This window comes from Pezoporus flaviventris, unplaced genomic scaffold (assembly GCF_033815535.1).
Source record: "Pezoporus flaviventris isolate CSIRO_AGI_PZ_B2104156 unplaced genomic scaffold, CSIRO_AGI_Pfla_v1 ptg000112l, whole genome shotgun sequence".
In the NCBI taxonomy this organism is placed as follows: Eukaryota; Metazoa; Chordata; class Aves; order Psittaciformes; family Psittacidae; genus Pezoporus; species Pezoporus flaviventris.
Window position 1 is genome coordinate 233,100 of NW_026892660.1, and position 24,367 is coordinate 257,466.

Consider the following 24,367-nt stretch of genomic DNA (forward strand, 5'->3'; position numbering starts at 1 on the left):
ATCGCGATACCCCAGAGCCTCCCATGATTTCCCATCAAATCGCGATACCCCAGAGCCTCCCATGATTTCCCATCAAATCGCGATATCCCAGAGCCTCCCATGATTTCCCATCAAATCGCGATATCCCAGAGCCTCCCATGATTTCCCATCAAATCGCGATATCCCAGAGCCTCCCATGATTTCCCATCAAATCGCGATATCCCAGAGCCTCCCATGATTTCCCATCAAATCGCGATATCCCAGAGCCTCCCCGGGTCGCCGGCGCAGGGCCCGGAACGGGCCCAAGGGGGAGCTGCGGCCGCCCCGGCCCCGCGCAGCTCCCCGCTGCCACCAGCAGGCGGCGCCGCTGCGCTTTGCTGCCCGCGGCCGGGCTGAAGCCGCCGGGAGCCCCGGGAGCGGCTCCCCCGGTGCCGGTGGGGCAGGGAGCCCCACGCCGTGAGCACTGGACGGGGAGGGAACCCCCAGGGAACGGCATCGAACACACCCGTTATTACGTGTTAACACACGGAACCCCTGTAAGGAACGCTACGTAACGGTGCTGCGCTGGGCTACGACGGGAACAGAAATCCCATCGACCGATCCCCACGGAACGCCTGCAGGAACACGAGGTTTTGCTCTCCCTGGGTCCGGCCGCATCACGGCCGCCGGGATAACGGCATCTCCCAGCGCCATGCGGGCACGGCCCGGCCCCTGCCGCTGCTCCTTGCGCTGCTCCGTGCGCGCTTCCCTGCGCGAAGTGAAAGTGCCTTGGGCATGAGTCACGCACACGGGGGGGGACACGGCAGCCTATGGGGCCCGCTGAGCCCGTGACCCATGTCCCATGGGGACACTGATGGGGACAGGCCACGCCTCGCACTGCGCCGCTCGGGGACACCCCCACGGCCATGGGGCAGCCGCAGCGGGATCTGGGGCTGGGCCAAGTGGGGCAGGGCTGGAACCTTGTGTCCTGCCAGAACATTCCTGCCTGAGTCACCGCTGGATCCTGCCCGGGCAGGAGCGTGTCCCCGCCCCACGGCAGCCCCACTGAACCCCACAGCCCCACAGCAGCCCCATTGAACCCCACAGCCCCATAGCAGCCCCATTGAACCCCACAGCCCCACGGCAGCCCCACTGAACCCCACAGCCCCACGGCAGCCCCATTGAACCCCACAGCCCCACGGCAGCCACACTGAACCCCACAGCCCCATGGCAGCCCCATTAAACCCCACAGCCCCACAGCAGCCCCATTGCACCCGACAGCCCCAAGGCAGCCCCACTGAACCCCACAGCCCCACGGCAGCCCCACTGCACCCCGTAGCCCCTCGGCAGCCCCACTGACCCCCCCCAACATGTGTGTAGCCAGCCCCCCTCATCCCATCATAGAAAAGACCTTTCAGCACCCGGAACCCAACCACAAGCCCCCCCCCGGCACCCTGCACCCCCCCCATGTGCTCCTCCCCACGCCCCCCAACCCCCTGTGCCCACGCTCCCACGCCCAGGGCTGTCCCCTTGCACCGAGCACCCCATAACCCTCACCAGGGCATTGGGGGTGCCCAGGCAAGGGGGGGGGGGTTCGATACCCCCCGGTGTCACCCCACGGCTTTGGGGGGGGCAGGACCGGACGCCCGGATTCCTGGAAGGGGCGCACGTGACTTCCCCACTCGCTGCTATTCAGAGCCCTTGTTGCTGGGCAGAGCTGAGCCGGGGGGGGCAGAACCCCAGGGTGCACCCCAACCCCCCCCAGGCTCCCCAAAGCGGGGGGGGGGGGACACAGGGTCCCATCCCTGCTCCCCCAAAGCCTCCCCATTGCAAAGAGCTGCCGGGGCCCCTCAGTCAGCACCAGGGGCTCCCCATGGAGAGAGCCCTGCTCTGGGAAGGGGGCAGTAACTGCCCCATAGATCTGGGGGGGAGCAGGGGGGGCAGCACCCATAGATCTGGCGGGGGAAGCAGGGGGGCAGCACCCACAGATCTGGGGGAGAGCAGGGTGGCAGCACCCATAGATCTGGGGGGGAGCATGGGGGGCAGCACCCATAGATCTGGGGGGGAGCATGGGGGGCAGCACCCATAGATCTGGGGGGGGAGCAGGGGGGGCAGCAGCCATAGATCTGGGGGGGAGCATGGGGGGCAGCACCCATAGATCTGGGGGGGAAGCAGGGGGGCAGCACCCATAGATCTAGGGGAGAGCAGGGTGGCAGCACCCCAGAAAGGGGCAAAAGCAGCCCTGATACAAGCAATTAAAGTCTATTATTAGCTATTAACACCCATTATTAACTATCAACACCCATGATTAGCTATTAACACCCATTATTAGCTATTAACACCCATGATTAGCTATTAACACCCATGATTAACACCCATTATTAGCCAGGATTGCCCCTTACCAAGCCCCCAGCCCAACCAGAGCCACAAACAGGCAGGAATTGGGGCGCCTGCGCCCTGCTTGGGGGATTTCCGACATTTGCATCCTGCTTTCCCCCAGCACAGGCAGCGGGGCCACATCCTGCCCCTGCCCCGCTCGGTGCCCCCCACCCTTCCCAAGGGACCCCAAAGCGGTGCTGAGCCCCCCCCACCCCTCCCTTCCCCCCCATTCCGAGAAGCCGGGGCCACTTCTGGGAAGCAGAAGAGGAAGCTCCCGGTTATCGGCACCGCCAGCCCCGGCCACAGCCCAGCCCCGGCGCTGGGGCGGCTCCAGAAGGGCCTGGAAAGAGCCAGCACCGAGAGGAGCTCCACGAACACGCGTGGGGCAGCGCTGTGGGGCAGCGCTGTGGGGCAGCGCTGTGGGGCAGCGCTGTGGGGCAGCGCTGTGGGGCAGCGCTGTGGGGCAGCGAGGCTGCAGCCCCGAGGGCAGCACCCACAGCGCACTCCTGGGTACCTCGAGAGGTGCTGCAGGGCTCAGCACCCCCGCCACGGACTTCCCCCACCCACAGACAATGGGGAAGGAAAGAGCATCTCAGCCCGGAGCAGCTGCGGGGAGCCCCAGCGGTGCCAGCACCCACCCAGAGCCGCTGCCCGCAGGGGGCCGTGGGGTGCCCCACGGGCAGGAAGAGCCCCACGGCGGCGCTGAGCACATCGCGTCTGAGGCAGGAAATCGAGCTGGGTGCGAGAGGACTGAGAACCAAGGGCATTTATTGACCAAACTAAGTGCTTGCTCAGCAAACAGGCAGGTCCGGCCTTAGCACCGCCTTCCAGCTCCCCACTGGGTCAAGCACCGGGGGCGAGGATGCTCGCTCCTAGAGGAGAGCACCCCCAGGAGCCACGCACCCAGGGCTGGGGGCAGAGGAGTGCTTCCAGCCCCCCAGGAAGCATCCCCAAGGGCAGCGTGGCCCCAGAGCCTTGCCCGAGCTGCTGACACCTTTGAGCCTGCTCCACAACATCTACATTCAAACATCAGCTTTAACTCATGGCTTTAGAGGATCCGGGGGAAGGGAGGAGCAGGGCAGCGGCCGACACCGACCCGAGCAGCTCCCCCCCCATCGTGAGGGCAGGACCAACCAAAGAGGGTGAAACCAAGGCAGGAGGAGGCTTCGCCGCACAAAGGCCGCTTCCCTCGAGGCAATGAAGCGCAGGCACCCAGCAGCCGTGTTCAGAGCCCTTGCTCAGGTCAAAGGGGACAGCCCCGACGCACCCGGGCCTGGCTCCAGGTCCTGCACAGCCTCCCCGGGGGGGTTTTTACACCCTCACAAACGCCCTCCCTATTTTTAACCTGCCCAAGCGCGGCGAGGCCGCGGGCGCAGCTGCAGCGGTTACAGCCCGGCCCCACCTCGCTCCTCCTCTGCCTGCAAGGGAAGGACCACGCAGGGCTCCGGCGCCCACCTCCTGCCACCGGCTCCCCCTCCTGCTGCTCCCCCCGCTGCCGGGGGCCGGTGCCTGCGCACCTCGGGCACGGCAAGGCCTCTGCTCCAGCAGGAAGCCGCGAGCCGAGGCAGGGCAGCGGCAGCAGCAGATGCTACTTCCAGGAAGCCCCAGCCCCGAGCCATCTGCTCCAGGCAGAGCCGCGGTGCCGAGCTCGGTCTGGCTGCTGGTGAAGCAGGATGGGTCCCTCTGGGATGCGAGTGAAGCGTCCGCTCGAGCTCTGTGTCAGCATCCTCTTGGCAAGCAGCGCGCCGCCAGCTCTTCCGCTTCCTGGCCCCCGAGCAGTGAATCCTCAGCGGTACCCACGACCTGACCCCATCGCTCAGGGGATGCTCTCCTTGGGTCACTCAAGTCCAGCTTCGGAAGTCCTCAGAGGAGGCGGTGCTGAGCTCACCAACCCCACACAGAGCCAGGCCACCCCGCGTCCGGTCCCTCCGCAGCAGCCCCGGGCTCACCGGATCATGTAGGCCAAGCTCGCTCCCAGTCCAGCCATGCCTGCGAACGCCATCAGCACGTTCCTGACGCTGCCTTCCAGGTCCTCCACGTGGAAGAACTCCACGAAGCCCTCCTATAGGGGGGAGAAGGGGAGGTCAGGTCCCTGCCAGCCCCCCCCCTCCTGCAGCAGGAAGGCACCGGGAGCCTTCACCCCGGCACAGAGGGGCTGGGTCCAGCCCCCGCAGCACATCCCAATGCGCTCCCCCCATCCGCATCCCGCCCCACAGAGGAGGCAGCCGTGGGGACTGGTCCGGAGCCAGCTCAGCACAGCCAGGACTGACTCAGCTCTGGGCACGCCGCCCTCCCCACGCTTAGGTCAAGGCTGAGTCAGGAGCCCCTGGGGCGCCAGCCCCGGGGCTGGGTGCTTGAGCGGGGTGCGGAGGTGCCAGCGAGCAGGTCCCAGGCAGGACTCACCCAACCTCCCTGGCTCAGCATCCACTCGCGACTGGAGGCGAGCAGCGCGTCCGTGATGATCCCTGCCAGGGAGCCGATGCTCTTCTCCTGCTGGATGCTCTTCAGGTGCCGGGCGACGAAGGCCCCGAAGGAGATGAGCGTCACCACGCGGCCCCAGTTGGTCAGCCCGTCGCTGAAGAGGCGCGCGGCCACGTCCCGCACCGCCTGCAGGTCCTCCTCCTTCTGGATTTCCAGCTTCCGAAGCATCCCTGCAAGAGGCGCTGCTTTAGAGGCACAGGGACCCCACTGCCAGCTCCGGGAGCGGCCATAGGGAGCAAGAAACCAGCCCCTGGCCCCTTCCTGGGTCCCCCAAGGGATTACAGCCCCGGCAGAGCAGTGAGCGTGCACCCAAGGACATGTCACCAGTTACTGCTGCGGGACTAGGAACTGGAAGCACACAGACCCGCAATGCCCCTAACCCTAACCCTGAAGCCAGGTCCTTTCCTGCACCCCCTTGAGCCCCACAGAAGGCTCCCACCAGCACCAGCCCTGCTCCAAGCATTCCCCATTCCTTGGATCTGGCTGCGGTTACGGAACCACGGCCTCTGCACCAGCACCGCCCGGGGCAAGAGGGCGAAACCGAAACCCTTCCGCGTTCAAAACAGGGCTGGGAGCGTTCCTGGAACAAGGAGGGGTTTCTCCCACCTGGAGCTGGGGGCTGAAAGCAGCCCCGGCACCACCCCCCCCCCCCTGCTGGGAGCTCAGCTCCAAACCAGCTCCTTTCCGAGCCACAACGGCTCCGTTCCCACTTCCAGGCTGGCCCCAGGGCGCTGCAGAGGGGATGGGACTCGAGCCCTGGCTGGGCCAATGGTCACTAAAGGGACTGGGCTACTGCAGGGCTCATCACAAGCGAGTGGTTATAGGAAAAGAGCCACAACCGGAGCACATCCCCCGGGGCTCAGCCCCAGAACCAACTGGGGTGGGAAGAGCTTTAACATCATCGAAGCCAACCTTTAACATCACCGAACCCAACCTTTAACATCACCGAACCCAACCTTTAACATCACCGAACCCAACCTTTAACATCACCGAACCCAACCTTTAACATCACCAAGCCAAATCTTTAATATCATCAAACTCAACCTTTAACATCGCCAAACCCAACCTTTGACATCACCAAACCCAACCTTTGACATCACCAAAGCCAACCTCTGACATCACCAAAGCCAACCTCTGACATCACCAAACCCAACCTCTGACATCACCAAACCCAACCTCTGACATCACCAAACCCAACCTCTGACATCACCAAACCCTACCTCTGACATCACCAAACCCTACCTCTGACATCACCAAACCCAACCTTTGACATCACCAAACCCAACCTTTGACATCACCAAACCCAACCTTTGACGCCACCAAACCCAACCTTTGGCATCACCAAACCCAACCTTCACCCAGCGCTGCCCCACGGCACTGAGGGGGTGTGAACACCTCCAGGGCCGGTGCCCGCAGCCCTGCCCTGGGCCGCCTGTTGCAATGGGGCAGGAATTGCTCCCCAGCTCCATCTCAACCTCCCCTGGTGCAGCCTGAGGCCGCTCCCTCCCGTCCCATCCCCTGGGAGCCGAGCCCCCCCCCGGCTCCATCCTCCCGTCAGTCGGGAGCGATCAGGTCCCCCCGGAGCCTTCCCTTCCCCGTCTGACCCCCCCGCTCCAGCCCCACGGAGGGGGCCGGGGCCGGGCCAGGCTCGGCGCTGACCGGTGACCGCTTTCACAGCGGCTCCGGCCCCGGGCCCCTCCGTGCCCCAGGCGCGGCCTCCCCCGGCCCGCACGCACCCTGGAAGGCGAGCTCGTGCTTCCGCAGGACGCTGTCCCCGAGCCTCCGCAGCGTCTCCAGCGCCTTCTCCAGCCCCGCATCGGCGCCGCGGGGCCGCCCGGGCCCGGCCCGCAGCCCCGGGAACAGCTTCTTGGGGCCGGGCTGGGCCTCGCCCGCCGCCTCCCGCAGGTAGCGGCCGATGAGCTCCAGCGAGGCCTGGCGCAGGGCGTCCGGGGCGCCGCCGGGCAGCGGCGGGGCCGCCGCGGGGCCGCGCTCGGGCTCCGGCTCGAAGCCGTCCAGCTCCTCCTCGGGGCTCCGCAGCGGGACCGGCACCGGGCCCGGGCCGCAGCCCAGCAGCGCCTCGGAGCAGCCCGCGGGCCAGGCCCCCGCCGAGGGCGGCGGCGGCGGGGCCGGGCTGCCCCCGCAGTAGAGGTGCAGGCCGATGACCGCGTTCCGCTGCAGCGCGAACATGGCGGCCCCGCACAACGCCCGCGCCGCCGCCCGCTCCTCTCTATATGGCGGCCGTGACGCGGCGCCGCGGGGCGGGGACCGGGCACCGGCAGCGCCGGTTCCGCTTCCGGGAGCGCTTCCGGCCCGCGGGGGGCGCTGTGCGGGGCAGGGAGGGGCGGCGCGGGGCGGGGGTCGATGGGTGCGATGGGTGCCTATGGGGGCAATGGGTACTATGGGTGCTATGGATGCGATGGGTGCCTATGGGTGCTATGGATGCGATGGGTACTATGGGTGTCTATGGGTGCAATGGGCACTATGGGTGCGATGGGTGCCTATGGATGCAATGGGTGCCTATGGGTGCTATGGATGCGATGGGTGCCTATGGGTGCTATGGGTGTCTATGGATGCGATGGGTGTCTATGGATGCAATGAGTGCTATGGATGCGATGGGTGCCTATGGATGCAATGAGTGCTATGGATGCGATGGGTGCCTATGGATGCAATGAGTGCTATGGATGCAATGGGTGCCTATGGGGCAGAGCCAACCCCCGCTGCAGCCCTCAATCCGGGTTGGATGGGAATCAAAGGCTCAGGGGGGACCTGACTGCTCCCGACCTGACAGGAGCATGGAGCCGGGGGGGGGTCTCTGATCCCAGGGGATGGGACAGGAGGAAACGGCCTCAAGCTGCACCAGGGCAGGTTTAGATGGAGCTGAGGAACAATTCCTGCCCCACTGGACCAGGCTGCCCAGCGCAGGGGTTAACAGCTGGGTTCGATGATGTCAAAGCTCTTTCCCACCCCCGTTCATTCCATGACCCCGCTCCAGCCCTTTCGGTGCCCATCCAGAGCCACTGGAACCGGGGCTGGACCCCAGGACCCCCCCCCGGTGCCTCCTCTGAAGGCAGGGGAGGGTTTCCCTGTGCCCTGGGCTCGGCCACGCCGCGGCCACGTGCTGGGGCCTCCGGGTACCAGCCCCGTGCAAAGGGCACCGCAGCGAGACGTGAGCAGCACCGGGGCAGAGGTGGCCGCGGGTCACATCCTGGTGCTGAGCAAAGGCAAACCCTGCCCCTGCAGGAGCCTCCCTGTGGAATGTGGCCTGGTCGGGAAGCGCATTCCTGGCGCTGGGAACGGTGCCAGCCTGGAGAGCACAAACAGAGAGCATGGGACGGAACAGAACGTCCCTGAACCGGGGGGGGGGGCACGGGGACCGGCGGGGAGAAGCAGCCCCCCCGGGGACACCGGTGACGCCAGAGGTGACGTCAAGGCTGACGGTGCCGGGACAAAGGGAGGGGGGCACCGGGGGGCACCCCATGGCGATGGCCCTGAGCACCCCGCTTGCCACGGCCCCACTGCAAAGCACTTGGACAAGGAGCAGAGGACGGGAATGTGGGGCCCGGGCAGGGTGGGAATGCCCCCATTCCATCGCTATTTCCCTTGTATGGAATCGCTTTCCCTGGTTCTCATCCTGCAGCAAACAATCGCTTCCCTTCCCCATGGATTTCCAGCAAAGCAGGGAAAGACGTGGCCGGAGCCCCCCCGCCCCGAGCTGCAGCAGCCCCTTTTCCCGTCATTACAGCTCCTTGCCCGAGCGAAGGGAAGGCAAAGCAAGGCGCGCTCTGCACCAGCTGCACAAGTACAAAATTAGATGTATTTCTAGGTACACAGATCTATGCTTCAGGTCTATTTACAGCCCGGCAGGAGCAAGGAGCCTGCGGTCAGCGCCACGTCACCGGGGCCGTGCAAAGGGCCTGGAGGCCAAAGCCCAGCCCTGCGGTGAGCGGGGGGCACCCCCGGGGCTCCTCTGCCCACGCCACAAGCGGGGCAGGGAGCCCCCGGCTCCGGGTGCCCCATGGGAGCAGCTCAGGGCTGGCTCCGAGCACACCCTTAGCAAACACCTCCCGGGCAGCAGCACCCAGCGGGCAGGGGGGGCCCTGTCAGGCAGGAATGGGCCGTGCCCTGCAGAGCATCGCCCCCTGCCCCTGCCATGGGACCACCCCCCCGCATCCCCACATAATGAAAGCAAAACTCTATTTCCTCCGGAATGCCTCCCTCCCTAAGCAGGCACGGGAGCGCTGAGCCCCTGCGCTGCGCAGGGCAGGAGGTGCTGAGCCTCCGGGCGCTGCCTGAGGAGCGGGCAGGATGTGCACCGAGCGCTGCACGGGCTGCAGCATCGCACCCGCCTCGCTGCCCCCTTGGGGTTTGGCGGCTTTTGGCCAGGCCTGGAGCAAAGAAAAGGCAAAGAAGGGCAAGAAAAGGGAGGAAAAAGAAAGCCGAGCATGGGGCACCCAGCACTGCTCCTCCCTCCCTGTCTCCACGCTCTGTGGCTCTGGTGCATCCTCCCCATCCAGGGTGGTCGTTCCCTGCACCCACCTCGCTGGTTGCTTTGCAAGAGCCACCTCTCTGGTGTCCCCATCACCTTGCTGCTGGTGGGATCCAGCTCAGCACCTCCAGCAGCCCATGGGGACAGGACCTGCCTCAAGCCCTGCTGCTCAGCCCCACAGCATCCCCTGCCTGCAGCCACAGCCACACCGAGGCTCTACCCAGAGCAGCTTCAAGCCCCCAGGACCTTTCCAGACCCAGTCCCAGCACTGTGAGCTCAGTGCTGTGCGAGCTCAGCCCAGCATCGCAGCCACGGAGGTCTCTGCACATCCGCTTGCTCCTTCATCCCCAAGCTCCAGCCCGTGGCCCACCCCTTCTGCCCAGTTCACAGAGCTCAGCTCCGAGCGCTCCGCTCCTACCCAGCGCCGAGCAACAGCAACGACTCCAAGCCCCTTCCTGCTTCTCCCGGTGAGGAGGCAGCTCCAGAGGCTCCGCAGGCTTCCAAAGAGCAGGAAAACGAAGGCAGGAACTGAGAGGCTTCGCTGCAGGCTCTGCCGACTCAAACCTGCCCGTGGGTCCTGCGGGCACCTCTCGCATCTTCCGGGCTTTGGGCTGCGTTTGCCGGGATACTCAAGCACCTACGCGGGCGCCGGCGCTCCCGTCCCTGGGGTACAGCGAGGCTCAATCCACTGGGGCAGAGGCAGGAGGCCAGGAGGGTTGGCAGGGCCGCGGGCGCAGGTTACCCCGCCAGCTTGCTGGTCACGAGCGAGGACTTGCGCTGCGGGAGGTCCTGCGGGGTGGGGATGTGGTCTCCCGTCCCCAGGCTCTTGTCTGGCGCCGCGCTCGGCAGGGGCTTGTTCTTCATCTTCGCCTTGGCCATGTTGTAGTCGCCCGAATCGAAGTATTTTTGCTGGAAGAGGAGGCTGGGGTTACACTGGATCGAAGGAACCATCAGGGAGCTGCTCCAAGGCAGCTCCCAGCCCATCCCGCGAGGGAAGATCCACGCAGGGGAAGCTGCAGCCCGAGGGGTGCTGCGCTCCTGCATCACTCCCATCGTGATGGGGCCTCCTGCACGGCGCTGTGTGTCCCCCCCCCACTGGCAGTGCAGGGAAGGGGCTGAACCCCAGGGCTGGAGCCGCACGTACCCCTTTCTGCAGCCGCTTCATGAGGAAGTCGGAGCCCCCGGGTTTCTGGGCCAGGCTGGGGTATTTGGCCTTGAGTTTGAGCTCTTCTGCTCGCTCCAGGGTGATGGGGTCCTTGTGCTGCATGGCCTGAAACAGAGAGGGGCCAGGAGTCCTTTCAGCCCCACGGAAAGCACCAGAGCCCCACGCTCAGTCCCTGGGAACCGGGTCTGGAGCAGGGCCCAGGGGGGGCTCGGGGCTCCACGCATCTCCCCCGGAGCCCTCAGCCCCCCTTGGGGTGGGAGCGGGCAGTGAAAGGTGCCGGGGCCCCATCACCGCCTTCAGCGGGCCCGGGGGAGCTCAGCCCCATCCCGTCCCCATGGCAACGCCGGGCGCCGGCTGATACTGACCCCACACAGGGAGGCAACCGGGCTGGAAAAGGCCTTCAGCTCATCCCATCCAACCGGCCCCAGCGCTGCCCCACGGCGCTGCCCCATGGCGCGCCCCATGGCGCTCCCCATGGCCCTGCCCCATGGCTCTGCCTCATAGCGCTCCCCATGGCCCTGCCCCACGGCGCTGCCCCACGGCTCTGCCTCATAGCGCTCCCCCATAGCGCTCCCCATGGCCCTGCCCCGTGGCTCTGCCCCATGGCGCTGCCCCTTCACACACCGGGAGGGGGGGGGGGAAGCTTCTCCCCCATCTCCCGCACCCCAACGCTGTCAGCACCCCCAGACACCCCCCCAGCACCCCCAGTATCCCACAAGCCCCCGCGCACCCCGCACCACCGAGACCCCGCTCTCCCACCAGCCCTGTCGGAAGTCCAGCCCTCAACCACAACCGCAGCCAATGAGAATCCAGCATTCAGCAGCAACCAACCAATGCGCGCACAAGGCTGTGGCGAGCGACGTGCTGCTGAGCCAATGGGAGTCCCCGGACCCGCCCCCCCCCCCCGGGGGTCCCCACCTGCTTCTCCTGCCCCGTGTCCTGGGCGCGGGCGCCGGTACCGAGCGGGGCCGCCATGGCGGGGCCGGGAAGAGGCCTCCGCTCCCTCCGCGCTCCGCTCCAAAATGGCCGCTGCCGCCCCCTAACGCCTCAGCCCCATGACGGACAGCAGCTCTGACCAATGGGGATAGGGAGGCGGCCGCAGTGACATCACACCCGACCAATCAGCGCCCGCGGGGGAGACGGGGCGGAGCCTCCCCAGCTGGGGCGGCTACTGGCCAATGGGAAGCGAGGCGGCGCCACGGGGGCGGAGCCTCGGTCCCGGTGACCCCGCGTTCCCCGCTCTGCTCCCATGGGCAGCGCTGGAGCCACCGGTACCCAGCGCATCCCCGGCCCCGAGCGGCGCAGTTGAACACCCAGGACACCTCCTGCTGCCGAGAGTACATTGACCGGAGCCAAGGGAGCTGGGGGGGGGCACGGGGCGTAGAAAAGAGAATCACAGCTTCCCCCGCACGGGGAACGGGGGGCGATGGGGGCACGCAGGGACCCCTTGGAGCTGCCCCCCCATGGCTCTGCGCTGGGGTCACCCCATGGCAGAGGGAGCCGATGGAGCAGCAGCAGTGGCCGGTGGAGGAGCGAGGGTCCTGGCCACACAGGGGGGCTCGTACCCTGCAGGGGGGGGAAGAACCAAACACCCCCCCTCTTATCCCCAAGCCGAGCCCACCGCTGCTGCAGGAACGCTGTGCCCGGGCCCCCCCGGCTTTGAGCCGAGGGGCTGAGGCCGCCCCACATGGTCCCGGGGGGCTCTTTAGGACTTATTGAAGGCGGCCAGCACAGCCCACACCATCTCCGTGGCCCTGCCTTTGGCAGCCTCCACCTCCGGGTCCATCTCGAGGAGGTCTTTGGTCCTGTTCATGGCCACGTCGTACTTGTCGTCGGCCAGGCTGGCGAAGACGTTCTCCAGCACGTCCGAGGAGTGGGCGAGCACGAGGAGCGCCAGAGTCCTGCGCTCCATGCGGAGCGGGTCCTTGACCCAGCGCTCCAGGACGCTCTCCTGCAGGCGCCGCACCAGGCGCTGCTTCTCGGTGCCGTTGCTGACGGGGTGCGTGGTCATGTCGAAGAGCAGGAAGTTCTGCTTCTCCGTGGTGAGGATCCCCTTCTCCACCAGCGCCTTGGCCACGCGCTCCCGCACGTTCCGCAGCTGGTACTGCAGCTTGAAGGGGTTCCAGGTCTCTCCTGTGGGAGAAGGGAGATGGTGCAGCAAGGACTTGGGCACCCAACCCCGGCCCATCCCGGCTGCAGGAATCCTGCTCCTCCCCTGGGCCTCACTCCGGCTTCTCCCAGCATCCAAGCTGGGAAAGAGTCCTCAGGGCAGATCCATTGGGAACCCCCCTGTGAACCACTGGCTCCGCATGGGAAAAGATGGGGAGCAAGGTCCAGCTCCCAGAAAAATCAACCTGGAAAACCACCTCTGCCCCCACATTCCGCCTTCCCTTGCTCCGTTCTCAGCGCTCAGCCCCTGCCCAGTGCCCAGCCGTGGGGAAGGGACGGATGACAGCGAGCATCCCAAGGGATGGGGGTTCCAAGCGACCCTACCGGTGAGCAGCTCTATCCAGGTCTGCACCGTCTCTGCAGCCTCCGTGGCCTTGATGTGCCGGAGGGTCTCATCCAGCAGCACGTCCCCCGTGGGCGCATCCGACTTCAGGAGCACCTGGAAGGGCAGAGCGGGATCTGAGGCTGGATGCGGAGCCGCTGCTCCCGTCCCGCAGCCCCCACGGTGCTGAGGCGCAGCACCGGGCTCCGGCCCCTCGGCACCTTCCTCTCCAGCAGCCTCTTCTTCCTCATGGAGAGCGGCTCGAGGCGGATGCGGCCGCGGAAAGCCAGCTCGATGAGGATGCCGCCGCGCAGCCCCGAGGAGATGCAGTCATTCCAGAAGGAGGTGTAGCCCTGGGAGGAACAGGAAGGAGGGGATGGGAGCAGGAGCTCCGTTAGAGCCATTCCCAGCACCTGGACATCACCCAGCTCCAGGGACCCCTCCCACTGGAGCAGGGTGCCCCAAGCCCCATCCAAGCTGGCCCTGAGCACTGCCAGGGATGGGGCACGCATTTCCCACACACAAGCAGGAGGAGGAGATTCCAGGTCAGGGATGAAGGATGGGAAAACCCAACCAGCGGAGACCCGGCCCACTCCACATCCGCGTGGATGTGGTTGGTGTTTTCCAGGCCTGCCTCAGGAACCACAAGCTCCAAAGCAGCAGGAAGGTGCAGAGCTCTGGAAAACCCACAAGGAACCAGCAGAGGAGCTGGAGTGGGATAAGGGGGGGCAGCAGCAGAAGGGAAGGGAATGGCCGGTTCCCACTTCCACTGGGTGCAGCCCTGGGCTAAATCACAGCCAGAGACTGGAGCTGGCACCAGGAAGGAGGAAGCGTCTGGATAAGAAAGCCTGGGAATGGCCGCTAGGGCCTGTTCCCAACGGGCAGCTCCCCCAGGACACTGCAGCCACAGGAGCCCCGTCCCCAGGGATCGCAGCCTGGGATCAGGCAGCCTCCCCCGTGGGAGCCTTCGGAGGGGGTGCGCTCTGCTCCCGGCGCATCTGGACACACCGGGCTGTGCTCCTGCAGCCCAGGGAGCAGCGAGGGAGGGAGAATCCTCCCCTGCTCCCTTCACTTCCTTGTGTGCAAGGACAAAGGCGCCTTTCATCCCGGCCGTGCCCTGGGGAACCGGTTCCAGTGGAGGTGACCGAGGGCAACTCCAGCAGGTTCCAAGGGCTCTGGAACCACCCGAGCCCAAAGCTCGCGGTTCCTATCAGGCCCTGAAGCTGCTCCTTCAGTCCCGAAATCCCACCCTGAAATCCTGGGATTTGGATGAAATCGTGGGGGTTTTCCCCCAGCGGAGCTGGGAAAAGCCAATGGTGGGAGCCCAGCTCAGCGCCAGGCCCCTGCTGCCTCCCATGCCTCTGGAGAGGAAGGAATGCGGCAGGACAGGACCGCAGGGGCTGCTCACACCTCCTGCGCTCTCCCAACTTCCCGGTGCCTCCACGACCATTTCCAGGAACGCGCTAACCAAGCCAAGAGCACCAGAGCCAGCCCAGGACAATGCGGAGCTGCCGTGTTCCTATGGCCCTGCTCCCATCCTGGAGCTCATCCGGGTTCCTGACGCAAGGCGCCCGGCAGGGTCCTGAGCAGCTCCAGGTGGGAACACGGCACCAGCCCGCACTAACACGGCCCGAGCCTGGCTCCTCCTTTCCCTGCACTCGGGGTGCTCCTGCGTCCAGCAGCCCCCATGGCAGCAAAGCCCAGGGCTCGGCTTCCGCTATGGATGGGGCCGGTTTGCACCGAGGAGGTCGAGCTTTGCCCAGGAGGCCTCTGAGCATCCCCCCCGGCCCCCCCTTTACCTCCTTGTCCTTCAGCCCCAGCAGCAGCACCTCCTCCATCAGCGTCAGGCGAATGTCCTTGGAGTCGTCGGGGTCCTCCTCGGTCGGGTCCCTCTCGGCAGCCGCCTCCTCCTCCCCAGCCCCTTTCCTGCCCTCGGCGCGGCGGCTGCGGTGCGTGAGCGTCGTCATCTCCCCCCGAGCCGAGCTCTGCGCTGGGCACCACGGACACAGCAGTGCTGAGCCCCTGCCCCAGGACCCCGATCCCACCCTGCCCCGGGACCCCCATCCCACCCTTGCCAGGCCTGGGCAGTCACTGGGAGGGAGCAGCCGCTGCCACCCAACGGCTTAGAGCCATGGAGTGAACCAGGCTGGGCAAGGCCTTTCAGCTCATCCAGTCCCAGCTGCCAAGGGCACCACTGCCCCATGGCACTGAGAGCCTCAGCTACTCCAGCCCTGCCCTGGGCAGCCTGGTCCAATGGGGCAGGAATTGTTCCCCAGCTCCATCTAAACCTGACCTGGTGCAGCTTGAGGCCGTTTCCTCGCGTCCCATCCCTTGAGAGCAGAGCCCAGCCCCTTCTGGCTCCATCCTCCTGTCAGACACTTGGAGGGAGCGATCAGGTCCCCCCTGAGCCTTCTCTTCTCCATCTGAACCCCCCAGGTCCCTCAGCCCTTCCCCATCACTTGTGCTCCAGCCCCTGCACCAGCCCCACTGCCCTCCTATGGCCCCGCTCCAGCCCCTCAATGTCTTTCTTGCAGTGCGTGGCTCCGGGCTGAGCACAGGACTCGAGGTGCGGCCTCACCAGTGCCCAGCGCTGGAGGGGACGGGACGGGACGGGGGTGGGGGGCATCCCCGGGCCGCAGCACAGGGGGGTCCCCCCCGGGGACAGGGGCCGGGCCCGGCCTCACCTCGCAGCGCCGGTACCGCGCGTCCCGGAGCACCCGCCCCGGGGGTGCAGGGGGGGTACCCGGGCCCGTCCCCGCACGGGGCTCCAGCGCTGCGGGACGAGCTCCGCTCCCCGCCCCGGTCTTACCCTGCCCGGCGGCTCCTTCCCCGCGGTCAAACTTGGGGGGCCGGGCGGAGGAAACGCTTCCTGGTGGGGCCGGGGCGGGCGGGAGCTGCCGGCGGCTTCCTGCGCTGCGGGACCGCGGGCCAATGGGAGCCCGCACGGCGCCGGGGCCGCCAATGAGCGCGGCCGGGGGGCGGGAGCTGCTGGGATGCTCCGCCCCCTGCTCCGTTCCTTCCTCCCCTCCCTCCTCCTCCTCCTCGCTCGGCCCGGGGCGCCCGGCCGCCCGCCGAAGGAACACGGGAGCGCGGGGACCTTGGGAGCGTTTTAATCGAGGGCTCGGAAACGGAGATTTCAAAGGCTCAACCCGCGCAGGACCGCTCCTGCGGCACGCACAGCGGACGGGAAGGGACCTTGGTCGGTAGGCAAGGCGAAGAGCCGCGGCCGGCGGCACCGGGAAGCGTTTGGAGCACGTCCGTAAGGAATCTTCCACAGCCCCGCAGCTGAAGGCGTTGTCATTACACAGAAACGGAGCTCATCGCATCTGTTCCAGCGGGTTTGGCAGGAAATATGGAAGCGGAGGCGCGAAGAACGCTTCTTACTGGAGCGTGGTGCTAAAATGAACCCCCCAAGTGCCCCAGCAGCAAAAGCAGAACATGTAACAGTGCTGAAACCAAACCCAAGCTTGAATGAACGCAGGACTTGAGGAGGTTTGTGCCCCACAAGGCAGGTTCTGGGTAAGGAGCTCCTCAGCTTTGAAAGAGAGCCCAAAGTTCCTGGTGAAACCTTGAGTTGTGGGGAATGAACCTGTCACAGTCCCCATCAGAGTGCACCAGGCTACAAGCAGGAGTTAAATCCCCAACTCCTCTTGGAACAAGTTCCCTCCGTAGTCCTTCCCAATGGGATACAGCCTCCTATGAAAAATAACTTCTGATCTCTTCAACTGGGCTTCTTGACAGGCTTTTTTCCTTTCAGAACTGACCAGTTTGGATACAAACAGAACCAAAACGATCCCTAACAGCCATCTCAACAGGAACATTCGCATTCAACGACAACATGGAAGTGGTGTGGAGAACTCTGTGAAGGACCAGCTGCACACGGGCATCTAGAACTGCTCCTTTGGTTCACTGATCTTCCTCCTTTTTGGCAGCACATCTTGACTAGATGAGAGCTCAAACGGATGAACCTGCCAAGGGAGAACAATCCCTGTGTTACCGGGTGCTGCACAGCTCCATGGCATTAGCAAGTGGAACATGGGAAAAGACCACCCTGACCCAGATGCATCAAGAGCTGCATTGAGCATCTGGCTTCATCCTGCTACTACCTGGTCCCCATGCAGAGGTGCTAAGCCTGGAGAAACACCTGGATACTCTTCGCTGGCAGAACTGACCCTCCCTCCAAGCTCCTGAAGGAAGGAAGGCTGGGATGTGCTTATGCTGATAGAGCAGGAGCTCGTCTGTGGCACAGGGTGCCCAGAGAGGCTGTGGCTTTTCCTTCACACCAGGGAGTAAACGCATCCTCCAGAAGATCTCATCAATCCTAACTCATCTTTCTCAGCCCGTGTTAAGTGCACCAACGTTCAGCTTTCAGCTCTTTGGAACAGATGATTTCTTTTTGGATCCTAAGAATCCAAATGTGTTGAATTTCATGGGAATTTCAGAAGTGATGACAGTTCCATTCTGGCAGTGTGAAATGTATTGAAGCTTAAGAGGTTTATTCACCCTTTGGAACAGAGAAAGGTCTAAAGAACAGCAATAGAACAGTACTAACAGTGCTGGCCTGGAATAGCTTCCCACTCCTTGTCCTGCTCTCTGACATATTAAGTTGAGATGTTTTACTTGCCAAGTGATCCACCTAAAATCAGAAAAGAGATGTTTCCTTGAGAGAGCAGTAAATCCATCTATACATCAGGTTCAGTGCTGTAGCATGCACAGAGCTCTGTCTCTGCTCCCCACTGCTTAAACGGAAATTGAAATGCAGGAGTATTTAAATCCTCAATCATACCCACTGAAGTCACCAGCGCTATTTACAGCTGGAGGCTTCAAAGAGCCCTGGCAGAGACAAGCAGCAGTTATTTTGATCCGTAAGTCACTCACAGTTACCTGGGGCTATGATTTTTAAGCTCTCTTAAGGACCTGTGGCTGAAGTCATCCTCCACCTTTAAATTACACCACCCTGCTCCATGCAGGGATAGAGCCTGAGTCAGAAACCTGCCTTTTAACAACCTTTAAAGGTGTTTTGGAGCAGAGCCATTGCTGTTGGGCAGAGCATTTAGCGATGGCAGTTTAGCAACATGAGAATTGTATTACCAGTTCTCCTGACAACAGCCAGCCCATCTGCTTGGTGTGAAAGCTGTCTCACAGATCAAGAGCCTTTTGGTACTGCTCTGGATTGCTTTAGAGTATGAGCAGGTTTTGTGCATCACCAGCAAGTAAAATGTAAAGGCATTTTACTGCTTACAATACTGTTGTAAATTAACCTTTAGCAGCTTCCCTGTTCATTACTCCAAGTAGGAAAGAAGCTTTACAAAAGTTCTAGTAAAAGTTTAAGAAGACAGGATGGGGGTTTCGTACCTGAGGGTTAGAAACAGACGAATTCTGGTTCCCCCCAGCCTTTGTAACTCCATCTTCCTCACAAGTTAAGTGTGGTTCTGTGAAAGAGTTTCATAAGCTCAGTGTTGACAATCACAGCCTCTCAGCACTGGTGTTTGCCACCAGGAACACTTTGGAAATGCAGGGAATGTGCTCTTCCAAGGGCTCTGATTCTCTGTGTGCAAGCTGGTAACTGACCACCCACTGCCCTCTCTTACATCTTCAGCATTCAGTGATTTCCTATCACAGGCATAAAGAGATGCTTATGCTAAGTAGTAGATTTACACACAGGATCTTTGGAAAAGTGGGCTTGATCCCCAAAATCCTTTATACATTGGACAGCTAAAGGCTGGTCTACGTTGGGAATTGCTTAAACGCCTCAGGAATCCATTTTGCACTGCAGAACAGGGCATGTCCCTGTGGGACCACAGCGGCACAGCCTGTGCTGCCTCTGAGCCCACCAGCAGCTTGTAACCAAACACAACCCAAGGGAGCAGCTCCTGGAGCTACAGTTCCCTTGTCACTGCCTGCAGCTGCAGGAAACAGAGGCACAACCTGAAGAGACTTGACAAATACACAGGAATGTTACCTTGAGCTTCTGAAATCTTCACATTATTCCTCTCTTCCACTTTGTTATCCAGGCTGGGATTTTCCTAGATTAAGAAAAGGGACTACCATTTACTGCAGATACAGCAGGAAGAGGGTTTGTACTCAGATGCTCCAGGCCAGAGCTTTCCATGGATTCGCAGTGGAACAAACTGCACTGAAGTCATTTAATCTGACACGGAACGTGCAGAGCAGCTCAGCATTAACTCGTTAGTAATGAAACACATTTAATTCAACAACCAAGAAAAACACCTGTAAGAAGTACTACAATTGTAGCTGTCTGTATGTACAGTGCTGCACTAAAGGATCCCAGAGCACATTCATTGCTCTGGCTGTAGCAGCTCACTTCAGCCTGGTAGGGGACACCTTCAGGGAAGCTTCACTGTGTCCTGTGCTGCTTGTTCAGCTCCACATAACAGGTACCCACAGCACGAAGCTGCTCCTCTGCTCCTCACTGTCCTTGGCTCCTCTCTAGTCTCACAGAGACACAACTACCAACACTGGTGCTGCTGCTGGGCATTCTGCAGATGCACTTGTTCAATACTGCTTTGACAATGACAGATTCTAACTGGAGCAGTCAAATTCGAGGAAAAAACGTACTGAAGACATGATCTTGGTTAAATACATCTGGAAGCCCAGAGGTTTTTATTAATGGCAGAGCAAGACATGCAGTGACTCAATCAGTGGCCTTTCTCTAGGCTACAACCCACAGAACAAGCCACACAGAACATTTGTGCTCTTACATTCATGTCGCGGTTCTCCTCTTCTGGATCATCCCTGTCCACTCGGATCACCTGGAGAGGCACATTTGTCTCTCCTCTCTTCAGGATGCTTTTATCAACATTTTCCATTCGTTGCTTTTCAGTTGTCACTTTTACTTTCAGCATATGAAAAGGCGTTGGCACTTCACCCACGTTCAAATACATGGGCTCCCCTTCAAATATCATCCCCTCACATTCACCCTCTTTAAAGCCAGGGGGTTGGTAATCAGGTGGTGTAACTGCAGGAAAGGATTCATTACATGTGTTAGAATGAAACACATTCTATAAAATATATTTGAACTTGTATGGCAAGAAGACTTTTCTCCTTTAAATACAAAGAGCTCCTAAATAAATGCATGGGGAGCAGAGAATGATCAATGTTCAACTTGCACCAAGTTCTTTTTCCCCCTACACAACAGGCAAAACCCCATTAAAGCTATTTGAAACAATTAAATATAGAAAGAGATGATCTTGAAGCTCTGATTTTTCATTGTAAAGCAATGTAAAGTAATACTTTCTGAAAGCAGAGCTAGACATTTAAATAGTGATCCAAACCAGAACTGGCAAACATGTTACATCTTGGCATACTCTGGAAAACTGCTTTAAAATGCACTGAAATCCTGCGCCAGTGAAGTCAGTGACAGCATTTTGTTCCTACAGTGATCAAATCCATTCCCTTTGGATTTTAGAGTGTCATGAGAAACAGACACGAGCGAAATAACATCATCTCACAAGTCCCAACCTCCATAAAGATGCTACATGGAAAGATTTCTCTGAATTGCTTTCCAGTGCCTGAACAGAGTTGAGGAATCAGGGCAAGATGGAAACATTACCTTCATCATAATAGAACAGCTTCATAGTGAGGCAAACATCATTTGGTAAGGGGCTCAGGTTCTGCATCAGGACGTAGATCTTGCGGATGAGGAGGATGCTGGCTTTCTTGGTGTCTGCACAGGTGATGGTGGAGTTATTCCCTGTGTCCTTACTACAAATGAACAGAGTATTCAGAGTTTAATATACCAAGCTATTTTCACCATTTAGATACATGAGTAACAGACTATGAGTGTCACCCTCCACACATGAAATGTCTTAAAGAACCTGCTCAGAAAGTGCTGGACTCTGACACCAAGAATCATCTTTTGAGTGGACCTTGAAGAACATCACCTGCCAAAATGCCTTATTGCATGTGAAGTCTAAGCTGACAGTGTATGGTGGTACAATGAGGCTTAAGAGCCAGCATGAAGAAAGGAAACACCAAAGAGATCAGCTCCCCAGTTTTTACATTCAGGTGGAGAACCCCGGAGCAGAAGATCCCAAGGGCAGTACCTGCTGAAGTCCAGGAGGGGCCCATTGCTGGTGTACTTGAATTTGAAGTGGTAACACTCTGTGATGGTCTGCAAAGAAAGGCAGTGGTTACTGAGCTGCGAAGCAAAGTGCTGCTGGCTGGTAACCTGGTGCTTCAACTAATGACATCCCAGCTCCTGCCTCAGGCATGTCCACGCACCCAATAGGGCTTTATTCACAGCATTCATGTATGCAACTGCCATCCACAAAACCAAGGATCTACATTTCCCAGGAATCACCATGAGAAATGAGCTTGAAACAGGTTAAGTTTTCAGGATATGAATGGCAAGTACTACTGCTTGTATACAGGTATGAATGGTAAGTACTACTGCTTGTATACAGGTATGAATGGTAAGTACTACTGCTTTTATACAGGTATGAATGGTAAGTACTACTGCTTGTATACAGGTATGAATGGTAAGTACTACTGCTTGTATACAGGTATGAATGGTAAGTACTACTGCTTTTATACAGGTATGAATGGTAAGTACTACTGCTTGTATACAGGTATGAATGGTAAGGACTACTGCTTGTATACAGGTATGAATGGTAAGTACTACTGCTTGTATACAGGTATGAATGGTAAGTACTACTGCTTGTATACAGGTATGAATGGTAAGTACTACTGCTTTTATACAGGTATGAATGGTAAGTACTACTGCTTGTACACACATTTAACTATATCCATACTATACCCAGTAAAATATTCCAGCAGATTTACCTGAGGATCATCTGGATGGGTATAGACCTGTATTTTTAAAGTAAAGAGAAAAAGCAGAGTCAGAACTGTTCACCCCTCTAAGCAGCCACCTTAACCAAGCATGTACCTTACTCTTCAGAGATACTCACTGCCAGCACAATCATTCTGAGCTGTTGGAAACATAAGGAAAGAAAAAGAACATTAAATGCATTCCATAGCTCACTTCTGCTTGCCAAGCTGTTCTGGTTCTCTAGCTCTGGAGACCAACACAGACAACTGTACTGTCTGAAGGGAAACCTCTTTATATGTTCAATTCCTTGTCTATTGCAGAAAGGCCTTAACAACTGGCAGAAGAAAATGCCCACGTAGCTCTAATTTAAGTGTCTGCTTACAAAGAATATGATCCTGAGATGGGTATGCAACCACACTGTAGCTGTTTTAACACATTAAAGCACAGCTATTCCCTAACCAGAAAGTCCTGTAACTTTGCTGCAGGTAATGGATTTAGGTCAGTGAATGCTTTAACACATTTAAAATAGCTGAACGATAGAAAGACTTACGTATTTCTTCTGCAAGGCATCGTAGCATCCTAACATCCTGCAAAAACCAGATGATATTGTCCATCTAACCTCCATTTGCTTGGCTTCTGACTAACGACAATGGTCCCACTCCCTCTAAAAATGGACTTGCCTTTTCAAGCAACATTGCCAACCCTGCCCTGAAAGCAGGGCCTGTGCTGCTGTGCAACCACAGCAAGGCACCTTTGCTACCTGCCACCAAGCAGAAAAGTTCCTTTCAGAGCTGCCACGCTGTGGCAGTGTTCCAGATGCACGAAAACCAACGCACCATTTCACCAGCTGAGTGGAGCCAGGACAGTTCTTGTCTTCCCTCAGGATTTTGACACAGACATCTCCAAAAGAGCAGAATGAATCCATGCAGTTACTCAGGACAAAATGGAAGTACATTGCTAAGAAAGGAACGTTCATTCCCTAAAAGCATCTAGCAACAGCAGACTCAAATCAGCATTACCAATAGGTGTAGGCAGAGTTTTAGCTGCTGAGGCAGCATCACCATTAGCAACTGTTCATGTCTTAGTGAAGTTTCAATCCCAGTCACTGAAAATGGCCATTACATTAAGACCAAGTGGCTCTAAAAGCACTCAGTAACTTCTTAACAACCCTTTGACAACAGATTCTGCAAAGCAGCAGGAAACCAGCCTGTTACCATCCATGTATCGTGTCCTGTAGGCACTCTCAGGGAAGATCCCCCTCAGGTACGTAATGCAGGACACTGCTACTGCCAGGAGCCTCTTCACTAGCATCAGGGACTGCTGCTCTGTGGCTATTTTGGTAGGAAACACAACTGCACTCTGAAAGAGTATGGAAGAAGTTAATCCCCGTCCACATCCAACCTGGACAGGCTGCAGTCTGGTCCAGTGCAGGCTTAGCACTTGAATTGAATGGCAAAGTATCACTTTTGCCACTTATTAAGCATACTCCTAACACTTGCTGTATTCAGGTCAGAGCTGATCTCTACCAAGTGCACAAGCACAAAGGTCGGACTCAAGCTATTCTGTTACCCTATCTTTGCTCACAGGTAAAAGATGGAATTAACCTGCAGTTCTCAAGTGAAGCAGCACTACAGAGCCCCTGGGGGCACTGCATCAGCTGCAACTGCCTGCCTTTTCCAGTTCAAGCAACACCCTGATGGAAACCATACCGCACAGCTCCTTTGCTTCTGAGCAGTTGCCATCTTGCAGCGCTCTCCTGCCTGTTAAGGAAACACTGCGTTAACACGGCTCGGGCCATTCACAAGTGCAGGCTGCAGCTATTCCACTTCTGATACCTGAACCCACAAACTCTGCTTGTGCAATGGACCCGTTACCAGCTCAAACCAATGTCTGAACGTGCGGGAGGCACCATCCCGTTAGTGTTCACACACAGCAGAGACGAGGCCCTCGGTGCCATGGGTTAGGGTGGCCTTGGCAGGACGGGGAGCAGTTGGCCTGGATGAGCTGGAAGGGCTTTTCCACCCCGGTTGTTTCCAAAGGACCAGGACCCTAAGAAAGGGCTTTCCCTATTGAAGCCACCTCAGGGAAGCACTCCCAAGGTTTTGGGCTGTTTTCCTCTGCAAATTCAGAGTCCTGGGGAAGGAGACCCCTCAGGAGCTTTTGTTATTGAGCTGTGCTACTACTAAGCCTTTAAGGCCCAGCACCATGACTCACGCCTCCCCATCACCTCTATAAACAGAGCAGCACATGCCCAAGGCCATGACAACGGGTCTGTAACCGGGAGGAGAGCTCTGGGCCACGCAGGGAGCTGAGCTCCCCCTCAGAGGAGCCCGCACAGACCCGCCTGGTGCGGGCCGGAGCTCAGCACCTCTGTGAAGAACACGGCGCCAGAGGAGCCCCTCCGCGGCACTGCTCCCTTCCCAGAGCCCGCTGCCCCTCGGGATTAACACCGACCTTGGGAGGGAAACCAGCCCGGGGCAAGAGCACAGCGACACCGAGCACAGCTCCGCGCCCGGCCCTCAGAGCCGCCACCGCGCCCGGCCCTCCCCTTTTATAGGGCACGGGGCCGTGTGCAAACGGAGGGGCGGGGCGGCACCGGCGGCCGCGAGCCGT

General features: G+C 60.0%; 4 protein-coding genes across 6 annotated transcripts; all 4 read right to left on the reverse strand.

Annotated features, from left to right (window-relative positions):
* Nucleotides 1-4,009: 4,009 nt before the first annotated feature.
* On the reverse strand, nucleotides 4,010-7,051 carry MCL1 (MCL1 apoptosis regulator, BCL2 family member). The gene is made up of 3 exons (XM_061477895.1): nucleotides 6,555-7,051; nucleotides 4,741-4,988; nucleotides 4,010-4,399 (listed from the first exon to the last, which is right to left on the reverse strand). The coding sequence occupies exons 1-3, from the start codon at nucleotides 7,003-7,005 to the stop codon at nucleotides 4,283-4,285; spliced, it is 816 nt and encodes a 271-aa protein (XP_061333879.1). The 5' UTR covers nucleotides 7,006-7,051; the 3' UTR covers nucleotides 4,010-4,282.
* Nucleotides 7,052-9,934: 2,883 nt separating this feature from the next.
* On the reverse strand, nucleotides 9,935-11,472 carry ENSA (endosulfine alpha). The gene is made up of 3 exons (XM_061477813.1): nucleotides 11,388-11,472; nucleotides 10,449-10,574; nucleotides 9,935-10,213 (listed from the first exon to the last, which is right to left on the reverse strand). Exons 1-3 carry the CDS (start codon nucleotides 11,442-11,444, stop codon nucleotides 10,043-10,045), a joined length of 354 nt encoding a protein of 117 aa, XP_061333797.1. The 5' UTR covers nucleotides 11,445-11,472; the 3' UTR covers nucleotides 9,935-10,042.
* A 594-nt stretch (nucleotides 11,473-12,066) lies between these two features.
* GOLPH3L (golgi phosphoprotein 3 like) lies at nucleotides 12,067-14,951 on the reverse strand. Its single transcript, XM_061477975.1, has 4 exons — nucleotides 14,760-14,951; nucleotides 13,182-13,313; nucleotides 12,963-13,077; nucleotides 12,067-12,602 (listed from the first exon to the last, which is right to left on the reverse strand). Exons 1-4 carry the CDS (start codon nucleotides 14,925-14,927, stop codon nucleotides 12,175-12,177), a joined length of 843 nt encoding a protein of 280 aa, XP_061333959.1. The 5' UTR covers nucleotides 14,928-14,951; the 3' UTR covers nucleotides 12,067-12,174.
* Nucleotides 14,952-16,798: 1,847 nt separating this feature from the next.
* HORMAD1 (HORMA domain containing 1) lies at nucleotides 16,799-23,563 on the reverse strand. 3 transcript variants are annotated; one of them, XM_061477902.1, is made up of 13 exons: nucleotides 23,464-23,525; nucleotides 22,969-23,113; nucleotides 22,591-22,654; nucleotides 22,305-22,341; nucleotides 21,894-21,914; nucleotides 21,766-21,792; nucleotides 21,027-21,094; nucleotides 20,534-20,685; nucleotides 19,683-19,939; nucleotides 18,923-18,986; nucleotides 18,316-18,392; nucleotides 17,513-17,596; nucleotides 16,806-16,928 (listed from the first exon to the last, which is right to left on the reverse strand). In XM_061477902.1, the coding sequence occupies exons 1-13, from the start codon at nucleotides 23,494-23,496 to the stop codon at nucleotides 16,848-16,850; spliced, it is 1,110 nt and encodes a 369-aa protein (XP_061333886.1). In that variant the 5' UTR covers nucleotides 23,497-23,525; the 3' UTR covers nucleotides 16,806-16,847. The 3 variants fall into 3 exon arrangements, with proteins under 3 accessions (XP_061333884.1, XP_061333886.1, XP_061333885.1); XM_061477900.1 differs by lacking the exon at nucleotides 21,766-21,792 and having other exon boundaries at nucleotides 16,799-16,928; nucleotides 21,027-21,121; nucleotides 23,464-23,563; XM_061477901.1 differs by lacking the exons at nucleotides 21,766-21,792; nucleotides 21,894-21,914 and having other exon boundaries at nucleotides 21,027-21,121; nucleotides 23,464-23,563.
* Nucleotides 23,564-24,367: the final 804 nt, after the last annotated feature.